This window comes from Ambystoma mexicanum, chromosome 2p, assembly GCF_040938575.1.
Source record: "Ambystoma mexicanum isolate Mex_15411 chromosome 2p, UKY_AmexF1_1, whole genome shotgun sequence".
NCBI lineage: Eukaryota > Metazoa > Chordata > Amphibia > Caudata > Ambystomatidae > Ambystoma > Ambystoma mexicanum.
The window spans coordinates 899,642,006-899,658,601 of NC_090923.1; the positions used below are offsets into that span (position 1 = coordinate 899,642,006).

Here is a 16,596-nt window from a genome sequence, read left to right on the forward strand (position 1 = left end):
GTATCCGTGGGCTATGGTGGATAATACCCAGCGGTCTGACGATATTCCCTCCCATGCTGAAAGGAACGATGTTAGCCGGGCCCCGACCGGTGATGCATGGGAGGGGACCCGAATCTTCGGGTCATTTGTTGGTATTGGGCGTGGAACCTTTGGGGCTGGAGCCGCGACCTCTTCCCTTGCCACGCCGTTGGCCTCTTTGACTGAACTGGGTGTTGCTACCCTGGTTAGAGGGCAAGTTGGTAGCAGAGTAAAATTGCTGTTGGTTTTGCTGCTGGCTTTGGCCACGAAAGGAGCGTCTATTGCCATAGCTGCGTCTGTTAGGGGGCCTAGAAATTTGGTCAAGAGTCTTGATGGTATCAAACTCTTTCTTCGCATGTTCTAGGGCTTCATCAACTGCTTTCCCAAACAGATGTGTTTGTTCTATGGGCTTATTTATCAGGGAAGCCTGGGTTTCCGGCTTAAATCCCGAATTGCGCAGCCAGACATGGCGTTTGAGAAGTATTCCCTGAACCAGGGAACGGCCAGCCGTCTCTGCAGCATCTAAGGAGTTCTTTACGATGCCCTGGTTTACAAGAGTTCCCTCTGAGACTATAGCTAACAGGCTATTGACTTGCACACAATAGGGACTCCAGCAACTCTCTGGATATGCCTGTATTTAGGTGTCCCTTCTGTCCCATGCCGCACTTGTCTGCATTCAACCCTGCAGAGATTGCTTCTGGCACTAAAGCCCATTGATACCTCGTATGCATTCAGATGCCAAATCCACTGCAGTGTTTTCAAGAGGGTGTGCGTCCACGCCTAATCTGGACTCCCCATACTGCCAGACGATCCCCCTGTCGCTCAGTAATAGTCCATACATACGTGGCGGCCTCCAACATAGCGCCCGGCTGTTCAGACATCGACATATAGTCCAACCTGCTTTGCATTAACGCGGCTACCAATGCACACCATATACACTGGGGCCTTCTCACCTCAACCAATCTATTATTGTAGCGCACATCCACCGCTTCGCAACCCTGACTTCAGATCACTGTGTTTTAGCATTTTCCCTGATACTGCTCATTTAAACCGTGGATTCTGCAACGGCAGTCTCGGCCCCCCGGCGACTGTCACAAGTCGTACCTGGTATGCTCAGGGACCCAGTTTCCTCAAGATGTTGGCCCAAATGTTGGCACGCCTCTGCCTGTGGCAAGGTCAGACTCCCCTCCACTGTGGGTGCCTGTACCTGCAGATCCATAGTTCAGTGTCCCCTCTTCCACCTTCACTACAGCGTCCTCACTGCCTCAGCGGGCTCCGACTCCACTCCGCCATCATCTGGGTTACCTCTCCATGTCCCTCCCGAGTACCCAGGCAGCCAGGGGCCAAACAGTCTGCCGCTCCCAGTGTCCATTAGAGAGGCCGCCGGACCACCCGGCACTCCCCAAGGTACTGCACAAACTGGCCGGATCCACAGGCAGGCATAGGTGCCTCGCAGCTAGGCCTCTCCGGGTCAGGCCCTCTCCTCTTTTTGCCCTCTCACGCCAAACCAAAGCAGTCCGGAGCTTCCAAATTTCACTGGAGCACAGCCAAGGTCTTCAGACAGCTGGTGCACCCTCTGATACCACGATGCTGGGCAAAAGAGTATCAAGATACTATCCGTATTATTTGAAGAGCCTGGGAGCTCCCAGGCTTGCGGACATCTTGACCGGGCTCACCAGCGCCCCCCACGCAAAAGGTTTAAGGGACCCTAAAAAACAGAATTCTCTAACTACCATTATTAAGGGTAGATAATTTGGTGTGTGTGATGCCATAAAGGTCACTTTTTCTGTGGTTTTTCTAGTATGAATTTAGTGTTTCCAAAGAGCAGGAACACAGAGCATGTGGAAGAATTGTTACAGTTCAGTAACATCTGCCTATACAATGACCAAACATGACTGCTTCTACAAATCAAGATTTACTTCTGTTTTGGTGTTTTTTTTAAAAGTTGCATCATGTCTGATTTTGCCCCAGACTACTATACTATGACCTTTGATGGACTGTCTGTCATAATTTGATGCTTGTTACGGTACTTAAAATGTACATTGACCAGCCTCCTTCATCTCTCCCCCATCCCCCATTATTTTGTCAGAATGCTTCGGAAAGACAAAGAGGAGGCTGAAGCAATTAAGCATGCCAAAGCCCTTGAAGAAGAGAAAGCCATGTACTCGGTAAGATTATTCTTTGTCTTTCAGCCATCCTATATTACATTTTTTAAGAATTTCTGTGAATTTTGGACTAGGCATGTGCACACCTCTTTACCATAGACGACTTGAACCCGAGATCTAGCACTCTGCTTTGAGACCCTCCTCGTCTAACATTATTTGAAAGGCTCTCTTCTGATGTTGGAGCCATTGTATCTTCACATTCAAGTTTTTAAGCTGTCCAAATCAGCATAAATGGTTTGTGGTAAGTCAGACATAGATGGGCAAGAAGATCTTTTTCTCAATTGATTCAGGTTTATTTATGTAAAGCAATGCCAATTTTAGCCATACCGCTGTGATGACGATTCCATGTTCTACAAAAATATAAACTGGTGCTCGTCAGAATGTCTAGCAAAATAACCTTCATCCTCTGTCCCAAACCTATTCTTTCCTATTGTGTTACCCTACCACTATCAACAAAGAAACATACATTTGCTGATTAGAAGTATTCAACTCCACACTTGGCTTGGGCTAGCTGGTGCTTGACCCCCACACAATTGTAGCTCTAGTTATTTCCTTTTTAACTCGTATAGTTCAAACCAAGTTCAGTGTCTCTTCTGAGCCTTTGTTGAAGGGGACTTCTGAGCCCCTCACCAATGTTTTGTTTCAACTCAAAAAGTTCAAACTTCAGCTGTGATACTAGTCCTTGTAGTTCAGTCACTTGTGTGGAACACGCTCTAAATCTCTGTTAATCTGGTCTCTTGTTCACCCCTCCAGGGTTTCTTGGTACTCCTGGTTAGGTTCTGTCGCCCTGAGCGAATAATTAGGATTCTCAATCCTTCGTGGATTGCTCGGCTTCTTAACTCTCTATTAACTTGATGTGGCTATCCAGCATAACTGTTTGTATGCAAGCTACAATATTATCACCCCGTCCAGGGGTACTGGATTTCTCAGCCCTTTGTGGGCTATGTGGGGTCACTGCCGTGTATGTGGTTCAATGTCCTCAACCCCTTTTGGAATGCTTTGGAACTTCACCTTCCCCCTCCCCCTCTCTCCTTTTGGTTGGCCACATACTGGGATTCAGGTGGTGTTGCTAGTCTGAGGAGGTGGTGACTGCGGACCCGGTCGTCTTTGATTCCTCCTCTTGGCGTTGTTGTTTCTCTGCTTTGATGCATCGCGTCTGTGGCATTTTGTGGTGCTGCTTCAAGCGAGCTGGGATGTTCGGGTTACACCCTCCTGCATTCGACAGCGCTCCGGGATTGCACCGCCCACCACGTATCTGACGTGGTCCTCCCTCCAGGATTAATCTGTTCAGCGACAAAGCACTGGTGTCCACTGTATGCAGGCTGGCTCTCAGACTTTCCCCACGCAAGTTTGGCTTTTGCTCCATTTAGGCTCGTCTCTGAAAAGTGAGGAAACTGGATTGGTTCAGCGTCTCTGCAATACAAGTCAACAGAGTGAGGTCAGCAACCAACACAATTAAAGGGCCCTCTACATCATAACATTTCTCTTACATCCTGCTCTCCCTCCTTCCCAACTGATTGGGGACGACTGCAGCCATAGGCAGGTCTGAAAAAGCTGACCAAAAAGGATAGCTGCCCCTTTAAGGACTCTGAGCTGGTTAGACTGTTGCGCATGTGCCCCTCAGTCACCAAGTGCCCACACCCATTTCCTGTTGTGTTCTGCCTGCTGGGTGGGAATTTGCTGCACTCTGTGGCTTCCCCTTTTTCTGGAGCATTACCTTTCAGCTGTACATCCCATTTGTCATGCAATTGGTTTATTTTTTTTATTCAATGCAATGCCTTCCTCTGACGTATGCCGTTTACTATGTGATTCAAGCCATTCATCCGTTGTAGGAAGCAATTCTCAGGGTCGACACTTATCATGCCTCTGTCTGATGCCTGGGTATCCATCACCCGGTGAGTTTGTGTTTGCTGTGGAATTCCCCTCAGGTCTCTGAGTAGTAGTCTTCTTTCCATGTCGCCGCTGGGACTCGCACCGAAGACTTCGTAAAGGACCAGGAAGGAGACCGACATTGGTATGTGGGAGACTGTACCTGCAGATGGGGTACACGTTTTGGCACCAGCCCTTGGTACCCAGGTGAAGACCGCCACACTCGTTCGAGTGTCTTCACAGGACCATTTAGGGGGAAACCCTAGGCACTTACACCTGCCAGTACCTCCGGGTGGGAAAACGTTTGTACCTCCTGGTGGGAAAACGTTAGTACGTCCAGGTGGGAAAAGGTTTGAAAAAATTAACTTGGTACCTGAAGATTTGTTCTCCCGTGACAAAATCACTACGGTACCTTGTCTGCCTTGGAAATCATCTCTACTGGCAAGATTATCCAAAAAGCCAAAAGCCTCCAGGGTTAATTCGGTACCATTTGAATCCTCTGTATCTGCATCGGTAACCAAAGTGGGCTACCACAGTTACATATATGAGTTTCTAGGTACCAAAGAAGGGCAGATTCCCTTTTCGCCTACTGCAGTTGAATCTATAGATCCCTCGGTACCCAAGAAGTCTGAGAAAAGCTTGCGTAAGAGGCAAATACATTTATCATTCTATGCCGAGCTCAGTAACAACCTCTCCACAGAGGCACTAAAGAAGAAAATCCTTTATTGATAAATGCACAATTTCGACATCGGTACCGAAAGGTCAGAATGAGCTTATTAGCCTGATTTTGGGCTGAGAGAATTTTGATTTGGCAAAGTGCCACCTAAAGAAAAATGTGGTACTCCAGAAATCTTTCCCCAGTTTTCTCCTGATAATGAGGACATTTTGACAGAACCTGTTAAGATCCAGGGGCTCATTCAGCCCCACAATTGGTGTTGACTAATATACGGGTACCCTGGCCTGTTGTGTTTAACATTTACAATCCTATTTAGCAACCATCCAGGATTGACTCTTCAACATCTTCTTTGAGACTAGAAGAAACCCAAACTAAACCATCAGATATGGCTAACGAAATTACTAACAGTCCTATAGACAGATGGCTGAGCCATTTCTGGATGTTTTAGCCCAACGCATTAAGGATAAAATGGAGCCTCCTGAGCTGACTTCAGGAGCTGTAGGGGAATATGACAATATAGGCACATTTATCCAACGCCCCCAAACTGCAAGCAAATATAAGCTGCAAAGGTCACTGTGAGTAAAGTGCGTTGCAACAAAGCCAGCAGCCCCATTTAGCAAAAGGCTTCATGCTTAGCCCAACACAGCACTATTAAATATCAACCAGGCCAGAACACACCATTTGTAGATAACATAGCCGTGTACCTTTACTTAAACCAAACTGCTTTTAACACTAAGTAGAGAAATGTTGATATTGACGACTGCATGATTGTTATTTTACATTAGCTGAACAGATTACTCGTAGGCCTCGAGATTTAGTTAGCCGTTAATGAAGCATGAAAATCTCCCCATCACCCCATAGCAAAAAGCTGCAGTCAGACTACCGCTGAAAGACAGTCCCAAGTGCAATATTCACGCAGTCACGGGCTGAATGCCATGCAATAATGAGCTAAAAACAAGGGGAGGCAAGATCTTTCTCAGGGTTTAGTCACAGAGATCATGGAAGAGCAACAGAAAATGATACTAGCGCATGGAGTTTAAGGACAAGACACTGTGCCCTGATTGGACCAACTAAATCCTTGCCGCTTTCCCATAGCCATGTCTCAGAGAAATGTAACAACTCGTGTCCCTAGCCAGAATAACCAAACGTAGCTTGATGAGGGTCACGTGTTAACAGTGTCCAGTAGTAAGACAAGAAAAGGCATGTTTGTAGAACGAGACCGCTCAAAGCACAACACAGCCCTCTGTAGGATAAATTACAGCTGCAGAGCTCTCTTCTTTTGAGAAACCGTTATACAAAGCACCATTTTATGCTGTGTAGCCCCTATTAGGAGTTGGTGAACAACACAGAAGGTTACACATGGCACAATTTATTTATACACTTGTAATATGCCGGGGCCTGCAAACATCCGGGCGCAAGAAGAAGGAAAAAGAAGATAAAGAGGGCAAGAAAGCAACCACAGAAGAGGACAAGAAAGGCACATTATTCAAAAAGAAGAGTTTACATTATATGAATGCAACAATAATAACTTGTGAAGCCACACACTTCGCTTACGCAGCCCGTGGATAAATTGAACTGCTTTGATCCTTAAAAAGGCTTTGTTGCCACAAGCTTCTTAATGCCATTCTCGTGCACTCATGCCTTATTGCATGATGTATCTGTGCCCAAAGATACTTTGCACTGCATATGTTGCTCCCCTTGCTCCTAATCCATGCACAGCATCAAGTGCAACTCCACACATACCTCTGTCCCCCCCCCCCCCCCCCTTCGCAGCCATTCTGTCGACAACGCTGCCCGTAGGTTTAGATTTGCAATGTTGCACCACTCTCTACTGTAAACACTTTACCATCATGTTTATGCTCTGCATGCTTGGCCGCACCTACCTCTCTACCCAACCTGATCTACATGCTCTCCATTGAACTTCTGTACTGCCTTTACCACTAGCCTTACACTATGACACTCGCTAACTCTTGAACCTAGGTGGCTGCACCTATTATTACCTCATCTTGCTATGGTCCCCCATGATCAATGTCTTGTGTGCTGCCCGAGATTATAGTCTATAGACCTGAGCCATCTGCAGCCATTTATAGGATCCTGCTACGATGCTGCTGGCCTGCTATGCATACTCTCCAAGCCGCACTAGGTCAGCCCTCTCTGGGGTTATTTCTTAATTGACCCTGCCGCAGCAACCCTAATTGTGTTGTGCCTTAAGGTCGCTTACAGACCATTCAATTGTGTTGTGCCTTAATGTCGCTTACAGACCATTCAATTGTGTTGTGCCTTACGGTCGCTTACAGACCATTCAATTGTGTTGTGCCTTAAGGTCGCTTACAGACCATTCAATTGTGTTGTGCCTTAAGGTCGCTTACAGACCATTTCAATTGTGTTGTGCCTTAAGGTCACTTACAGACCATTCAATTGTAGGTTAAAATTGCATTTAGTGATATGTTTCTAGTCGCTAAAATGGAACTTAGAACCTAGCTATGTTTTTAGTTGCATGCTACAACTGCATACCTTTAGTTTAAAGCTGAATCCAGCTGTGCCTCGATTCGCATGCCGCAACTCCCTATCTTCAGGTTAATAGCGAAAGCTATATCTAACTGTGCTGCTATCTGCGCACCTGACTTAGTCAGCTAGCATGTACTCTCCAAAACCAAACATACTAAGTATCACTGCACTAGATAGGACAGCTAAGTTACCTCTCTACGCTGCCTCCCTCATCATATTAGTGGTATTATCACTCTCCTACCTGACCATGCCTATTTCTCAACAAACCATTGGACCTACAGTAAACCAATATCAAGATGATACTACCACATACAAGGCCTGTAGTACCACAGACAGAAACCTCAAACTTCGTGCTCGCCTACCAAAATTGTACGAACTACCAGCAAAGCAAATTGAACAAATCAACTTCCTAAAAATGAACATACAGCCGAAAACCACTGCAGAACACACTAGCAAAGCTCATATCCCTAAAAGACCCACACAAAAATGCTCCAAACCTACCATTATAGCAAGCACCATGCTCACTAAACATCACCTCAAAGGTGCACTCATAAATGCTAGGTCCCTAGTCGCTCATGCTACAGAAATCTCAGATATTATTCTCGGACACCACCTAGACTTCCTAGCCATATCAGAATCATGGCTTCACGATGCAGCGGGTCCCGGCCTTTCCTTAGCAGTTCCCGACAATTATACCATCATACGAGCTGACAGACACACCTCCCGAGGCGGGGGTCTAGCCATTATTGCCAAGATCAGTCTCGACATAAGAGTCTCCACATTCCCCATCACGAAATCTTGTGAATGCCTCTCGGTCCAAATAGCCACCGCCAGCTCCCAAACATTAAACATTGTCCTGCTCTACAGACCTCCTGGTCCTATTGGAACCTTTGTTGAGGACCTCTCCACCACCCTGTCCAACAATTTGAAAAACACCTCCCAAACTATAGTGCTAGGAGACTTCAACCTAGGCTACAATGATATTAAAGACACCCAGTCCACAGCTACTGCTCTGATCCTAAAAGAGCTGGGCTTTGCCCAAAGAGTCACCTGTCCCACTCATAATAAAGGTCGCATCCTTGACTGGATAGCTGATCACAACTGTGGAGTAACCATTACAGACACTGTTCCCCAGATCTGGACGGACCATTTTCTACTTCTATTTACAGTAGATACTAACTTAGCCACAGCCAAGTCCACACCTGCCCCTCCTATACCCATGAGGAACAAAAAGCTAATAACCACGGAAAAATTGTTGCCAATCATACTACCCCAACTAAACTCGCTCCCAGCTAACACGGAGCCTGATATGCTAGTTGATCAATTCAATGAAACTATGAACTCAGCCCTTGATCACATAGCCCCGCTCAAATTACGGACTAGTAAACCGAAAAAACATCTCCACTCATGGTTCACCCCCCCACCTAAAAAATCTCAGGTTAACCAAAAGAAAACTAGAATCCAAATGGAGACTTACTCCTACAGTAGAAAACAAACTAAACCTTGCAAAGATATCATCCCAATACAAAAAAGATATCCTACTAGCCAAACAGGAAACATACAATACCAGAATATCCCAATCTAAATCAAGGGTCAGAGAACTGTTCAGTATCTTGAAAGAGCTGGAAACACCCATCATTCCCCAAGAAAACTGCACCAAGGACAAAAAATGGTGCTCAGACATTCAGTTTGCCCTTACTAACAAAGTAGTCAACTTACAAACTAAAATCGCCTTCAAAAAAGCATCTCTCACACCTCAGGACGCTCTAACTCCTGCACCCCTACTTAAATCTAAACAAATAACACGTTTCTGCTTCTCCAAGGTATCTACCACTGAAGTCGAAAAAGTGATCCTGGGACTTAAACCATCCAACTGTAAAGGTGACCAATGCCCTGCCCAATTAATTAAGGATGCTGCGAGAGAACTATCGCCATTCATAACTAAACTCATCAACTCATCCTTCACTACCGGCATTGTACCGAAAAATCTTAGAGTCGTGGGTCCTGCCACTCCTAAAGAAGCAAACCCTCGACCCTGCCATTCCCACCAATTTTAGGCCTATCACGACTGTGCCCTTTCTTCTAAAAATTTTAGACAAAGTGGCATACATGCAAATACAAAATTTCCTTGAATCCAACCACCTGCTCGGAACCCGCCAATCTGGATTCCGTCCCCAGCATGGAACAGACTGCCCTTATCGATCTCAAGGCCCAAATAGATCAATATAGGGACAATGGCCAAGCAGCCTTACTCCTCTTGCTAGACCTCTCAGCAGCGTTCGATTTAGTCGACCATACAGTCTTATGCAGCCACCTAGACTCTGCTGCTCACTTCTCTAAAGAGGCCATATTATGGATCAAATCCTTCCTGAATAACCGCACCATGAGAGTCTTCTCTCCATCAGCCTCAGCTCACCCGATCCCTATAACGTGCGGTGTACCCCAGGGATCTTGTGTATCACCAACCCTCTATAACATATTCACAAAGCCGCTCTTTGACGAAATGGATCATCTGGGTATCGCCTACACCAACTATGCAGACGATACCCAGATCCTCCTTCCGCTTTCAGGAGATTACGTCGTGGATCTGGCCTTAGTGAATAAAATTTACAGCATCGTTCAGGCATGGATGGCCACACACGGCTTATGCCTGAACGACGACAAAACTGAGCTCATAATCCTAGGCACCCCGACATACATAACTAAACTTAACACTGACTATGCCAGCTTCATTATCAATGGGAACAATATCAAAGTAGCAAAGGAAGTTAAGACCCTAGGCTTTTACCTTGACGCCACCTTAAACTTTGGCAAACAAGTCAACTCCCTAGCCTCTTCTACAGCATATACTTGCAAACTCATTAGAGCCAGCAAGCAATTCCTCTCTACAGACAGCTGCATCACGCTTGCCAGAGCCCTTATACTGTCCAAACTGGACTACTGTAATGGTCTCTACATTGGGGCTAACAAACAGACTATCCAAAAAATCCAGGTCCTACAGAATAATGCCCTGAGAGCCGCGCTTAAGATCAACAGGAAAGAGCATATCTCCTCTATAAGAAGAGAATATAAATGGCTATCCACTCAGGACAAAATCCAATTCAAAATTGCCTCCCTTACTCACAAGTGCCTCAATAACATGGCACCACCCTACCTCATGGACAGGCTACACTTAAGAACCTCACCTAGACCAACAGGAATGGTCAATGCGAATTGCCTCTATGTCCCTCGCTTTAAACGTGCCACTATTGGAGGACATAGCTTCGTAGTCAAAGCTGCACAGCTTTGGAACTCCCTACCACATGACATAAGAGAACCCCAGCCCTTTGCGAAATTCAGGCAGAATTTGACCAAGTGGCTGAGAGCTAATGACATCTAACTAATCCAACCTGCTTGACCTGACTGTCCCTACTAGTGATCCACCTGCATGCCCCAGCTCTGATACCACGTTCTGTATTTTACACCATTGTATATTACTGTACTTATTCCACTGTATATCACCTCCACATTGTTAAATATTCCTGTACCCTTATCACCTCTTGTCTGGACCTAGCTCCAGCCCTGCTCATTCTTGCTTATTGTATACTGCATTATGACCATGCACATGTACCTGTATATATTTTATTTATTGCAGAATGTACTATGATTATGTAGATGTACCTGTAACAAAGTTGAGCATATTCTTGTCTTGTGCGCCCTGATGCTCCAGGGCTTGGCGCGCCCTACAAATAATAAACTAAACTAAACACCACACACGAACAGTATTACTTACACTATAGCATTGGCCAGGAACCTTAGGGTCAGTACAGTACTTCACATCTAAGTCACACTGCTTGAATATATTAGCAAAATAAAGGTAATTTTATTGCAACATACACTGCACAAACATACACATTTACGCTTGTGCCATTATGAAAGAGCAAGTTTGTTAGCAGGTAGGCCCAGTACATCATAATCCGAACAGATGAACCCATGAGAACCAGGAAGGACATGCAAGTAACCTTCTCCAGCATGGGGTCTGGCATGGATTCACATGCTCATGAATATTCCCCGTTGTTAGGCTGGGAATACTCAGTAAAGAAAAAAATCAGTTTCAGTTTTGTTTCTGAACTGTCTTTCTCCTAAAAACCAATTACTGAGCTCTGGGTCATACTGCCCCCAGCCAATGACTGCCCTCTACCTAAGTCCCTCCTCTGGCAGCCATCTTCAGATTTTTACCACACATTCAAGTGTTGGGAGTCCTTGTGTTTTTAGCTCTCAAGATTTACTGCTTTTTGGAAGAGTATGACTCTATTTTTCGGTCATTCGGGCCTTGTGCTCCATCGATCAACCAATCCGATAAACGGGGACCCGTTTCGGATTCTTCAGCGCCCCTCAAGGGCGAATTTCGTCATGTTTCTTTGTGGAGGCTTCCAGAAGATTCTTCAGGCCTATGCCACGTGGACCATGTCGGAGGAGAAGGAGTCAACTCCCCGGTTCAAGATCTGCTCCAGCTGCGGATCGCGGAATGTCTTTTCGGACGACAAGCATTCTGAGTACCTTTCATGCCTGTACCCGACGCACAAGGAGGAGGATTGTGCGTTTTGCCAGGAGATGGCCCCTCGCATGATCGGCACAGGCGGCTGAACGAGTGGCAATAGGCCAAGGCCCCTGCTCTGGGTGGGTCCCAGCAGCATGCCTCTCCCAGTTCCAAGAAGGCTGAGCGGGCTTTGAAGACCTTTGAGGGCGCCCCTCCTGAGTGGGTCCAACAGAAGGCTAAGCACTGCAAGTCCACTGTCACTGGGACTGCTGTTGCGACGGGCTAATCGGCGGCAAAGGCGCGTTCGACTTCTCGAGCCTCCGTCACCAGTCAAAGCTCAGGATCTTCGGCCAAGAGGAAGTCTGAGCATCCGGGCAAACTCAAGGAGAGGCCTAAGTCCGCCCTACCGGAGAAGACCAAGGGGATCAGGGTTCAGACCATCCCCCTAAGGAGAAGGCCAAACCGGACAAGGCTCTGGCCCTGACAGTGAAGGCACAGGTGCACCTGCCGAAGGCCCAGCCTTCTATCAAGGGGGTGGCGTGGTCCCTGTCGAAGGCCACAGAGGCAGCTCCGCAGGGCGCGACCCCAAAGGCGAGAGTGGCCCTTCCTCCCAGAAGGGAGGCTGCGTTCCGGCACATAGAGAAGACCCCGGAGAAGAAGATGCCAGTCATCTCCCCGAGACCTTCACTGCTGGAAACGAAGAGGGGGGGGTGGGATGGTGACCCTCCAGGGTACAGATATCTCCACTGAGGAGGAGCTCACCTGTGGATCCTGATACAGCGACGACAGGCACGTACGATGACTGCAGGATAGGGGACCCTCCCGTCTCCGCCTCCTAGGTCTTCCTCTCCAGACGAGATTGGCTCGTTCCACTCGATCTCCAGAGCTTCTGAACTTTTTCAGCTCACCCCAGTGGAGAAGGAGGGCTTCTTATATCAGCGCCGCGAGGCGAAGAGAAATACCATCCTCTCGGTCCTGCTCCTGGATGACATTTGGGACGAAGGTTTGTCCCTCATGAAGAACCCTTCTACGGCCCCGGTGAAGTGGGATCGCCTGGAGAAGTAGTACAGGGTGCCAGACTCCCAAGTGCTTGCGGGCCCTACTGTCGTTTTCACCAAGTGCTTGGCGCCAGTGGCGGCGCACCTGCTGCTGCAGGGGATCCATGTCTACCCTTACCTGGACGACTGGCTCATGCGGGCCAGCTTGAAGGATATCGCTGTCAATCACACAGCGAGGACCGTTCGCCTGTTGACGGATCTGGGGTTCTTTGTGAACTATGCAAAGTCCTGCTTGACTGCATCGCAGCACGCTCGGATTCTGGGATCCCGACTCAACACGACGTTGTGCCTGGCGTTCCCATTGGTGGAGAGGATTGCAGCCATATTGGGCAAAGTGCAACGACTGACACTGAAGGTCACCACGGTGAGGACCGTTGAGTCTCTGCTCGGCATGATGTCATCATTCACCTACCTCATCCGACTGTGCAGGGTACGGATGCGTCTGCTACAGGAGTTCCTCGACGACTGTTGGATTCAAGTGGCGGGAAGCTTCGAGGACAGGATCTCGCTCGACAAGAGTTTCCGTCGAGCGATAAAGTGGTGGGGGATTTGCGCGCATCTGTCGGGCGTGAATTTCCAGACCCCACCGCACCAGGAGACGGTCATGGCGAGAGCCTCCCTGGAACGATGGGGAGCTCATACCGGAAGTCTTCACGCAAGAGGCCTGTGGCTACCGGTGGAGAAAATGTTGCACATCAATGTGTTGGAGCTACGGGCAGTGTTTTGGGCCCTCAAGTCTTTCCTTCCGTCCCTCAAGGGCAAGGTGGTGCGGGTATTCACGGACAAAACCACCACAATGTTTTACATCAGGAAGCAGGGGGGCACCAGATTCCTGGCGCTCTCCAGAGAAGCGCAGGACCTATGGCAATGGGCCGTCGACCAGGGGATGTTCCTCATTCCGTTTCTTCTGGCAGGCGTGAAGAACATCGCCGACTCCCTCAGCAGGGAGCTGCGCTCTTGCCACGAGTGGGAGCTTCGGCAGGCCCAAGTGAATCACCTGTTCTTAGATGGGGCAATTCCCAGATCAATCTATTTGCGACAGGGACGAACACCAAGTGCCAGAGTTTCGCCAGCATGTTTCCCCAGCCGGGAAGCATGGGGGACGCATTCTCATTCCCCTGGGACAGCCTGTTTCTGTATGCATTCCCTCCGTTGCCGTTGCTTCTTCGACTAGTCCATCAACTCACAGTCCCAGTGCGTGGCCGAGCCAGATATGGTACCCGGACCTTATCGACATGTCGGCGTCCCCTCCAGTCAAGCTTCCGGTGGTCGCATATCTTCTCTCCAGGGAAGGAGGTGCAATTTTGCACCACGACCCAGGATCGCCGAACCTGAAGACCTGGCTCCTGCAGCATTAGAGTTAAGGGTTTATGATCTCCCAGCGGACTGCAAGGAGGTACTTGTCAAGGCCAGGGCGTCATCTACTCTGAAATGCTACAGACATAAATGGAAAAGGTTCGCCATTTGGTGCCGTACACATAAGATCGACCCTCTGAGTCATGGCTCTGCAGGTGCTGCCGTATTTGCTGTCGCTGGCCAAAGCAGGACTGGCCCATGCCTCCAAAGTTCATTTGGCGGCGATCTCCTGCTACACCAGATTTCCGGGATGGCCGTCATTATGGTCACACCGTCTGGTTAAGGAGTTTGTCAAAGTACTGTTTCGTTCGTTACCGCCGGCGTGGGAACTTAATGTGGTACTGACTCGGCCCATTGAAGTTCTTGTAGTGGAAGACCGCCTCGTGGCCATCCCCTCCGCACGATGAGTGGGTGAGATTCAGGCCCTGCTATGTAAACCACCTTATTTGACTTTTCACGACACAAGGGTGTTGCTGAGGACACCCCTCCTTCATGCCCAAGGTGCCGTCGGACTTTCATCTAAACGAACACTTGGTGTTGCCTGTATTTTTTCCGATGCCTTTGTCGCCGGCTGAGAGGACTTTGCACTCTCTTGATGCGGCTACAGCGCTGAAGTTCTACGTGGACCACACGAAGATTTTACGGAAGACGTCACAACTTTTTGTTAACTTTGGCCCTGTGAACCATGGGAAGGCCCTCTACAAGGCTTCCATTTCCAGGTGGCTCTCCGGCTGCATCACTCATTGTCACTGGTTGGCAAACCATCCGTTGCCTGGCCGTCCGAGAGCCCAGTCGATGAGAGCGATTGCTGCAACTACGGCGTTCCTGTCTGGTGTGCCCCTGTTGGACATCTGCAGGGCTGCTATGTGGAGGTCGATGCATACCTTCACGATATTCTACTGCGTCAAGTCATTCCAGGGAAGAGTCCAGAGTCAGCCAAGCAGTGCTTCGCTACCTGTTCGCTTGAAGGTGTGCCTGGTGAGGAGATAAGATGCTTACGTTGAGCCTTGCCACCTCCCATGGTTGTGCATGTGTGTACTGCTATGTATTCTTTATTCATGAGCATGTGAATCCATGCCAGACCCCATGCTGGAGAAGGAACAAGTTACTTACGTGGAACTGTTGTTCTCCAGCATGGGTCTGGCATGGAGTCACATGCGAACCCTCCTGCCTACCCCTCTGCAGCTCTTCTCTTGGTGCTAGTGCCACTTTACGTGCTTCCAAATCTGAAGATGGCTGCCAGAGAAGGGGCTTGGGTAGAGGGCATTCATTGGCTGGGGGCAGTATGACCCAGAGCTCAGTGATTGGTTGTTAGGAGAAAGACAGTTCAGAAATGAAACAGATTTTTTCTCTACAGGGGATTCCCAGCCTGACGACGGGGAATATTCATGAGCATGTGAATCCATGCCAGGCCCATGCTGGCGAACAACAGTTACAGGTAAGTAACTTGCTCCTTCCACCAAGAGTGTTGCAAGATAAACTGGTAGTACATAGTTCATAATGATGGGAACAGTATTCTGGTGCCAACCGCTTATATCATTTTAGGAAGGAACTTAAATGTTATAATTGTGTGTTCCACTGTCACATCTCATATTACGATTGATCGAGAGATCTGTTTGCTCACTCCGTATCTCCTTCTCCTGGATCAGCCAATAGAGAACCAAATTGGACTGTTGCATGTTTTTAATACTCACCATCCAATCGTTGAGCGTGAGAAGGATGACTTCACTGGACGTTATCTAATTGGCATCTATGTCACTGTTACCACATGTTTAGAATAGGCCAATGAAGTTGTTTAATGTATGGAAGCACATTTACTGTAACTCACAGCAGCCAATGACTGAAGAAAGTTGTAACAAATTGTTGCTTTTTTTCCTCTGTGGCCACAATAAAACCATGCATTCACTCTACTATAATTTGAATGTCTTTTAGATATTTCCCTGCCTATGCAGTTACAATACATGTTTTTCTCGTAACTAGTGAATCACATTTTTATGGGCTCTTTGGATTACTTTTATTAATACCAAAAGGCATTTGCCACACAGAGCGGATCCCAAAGAGCCTGCTCCATTACCAACATCAGCTTCAATTGAACGAGAGGGCACCGCCCCTCCTAACCAGAAACAAAGGGTGTTGAAGGACCCAGATACGGATGACAATTCATCTGTTTCGCCCACAAAAAATGTCCATGACATCGCAGCAAACGCCATGCAGGCCTTAGACATTACACCAAAAGACAACCCTGAGACTGCAGGAGTTTTTGGGAAACTTCCTTATCAACAGACCAAGTCTCCTCTACCTGTTGAGCTGTCATTTATAGAACAGGCCTCGACTCATTGGAGTAAACCCCATTCTGATCCTCATATTTCTAAATCTTTGGATGCTAAATACAAAGTACCTAAGGAGGAACCCGTTTTGCTAATGGGT

The 16,596-nt window shown here is 47.8% G+C and overlaps 1 protein-coding gene across 4 annotated transcripts in view; it reads left to right on the forward strand.

The window, feature by feature from the left end:
- CLASRP (CLK4 associating serine/arginine rich protein) overlaps positions 1–16,596 on the forward strand; it is a 1,024,175-nt gene that overhangs the window by 352,335 nt on the left and 655,244 nt on the right. For all 4 annotated transcript variants that reach the window (XR_011302052.1, XM_069644604.1, XM_069644606.1 and 1 more), the window contains one exon: positions 2,108–2,186. Coding sequence is in view for 3 of the 4 variants with exons in the window: in XM_069644604.1 (XP_069500705.1) it covers positions 2,108–2,186 (79 nt within the window). In the remaining variant the exon portion in view is untranslated. The remainder of the gene's footprint in view (positions 1–2,107; positions 2,187–16,596) is intronic.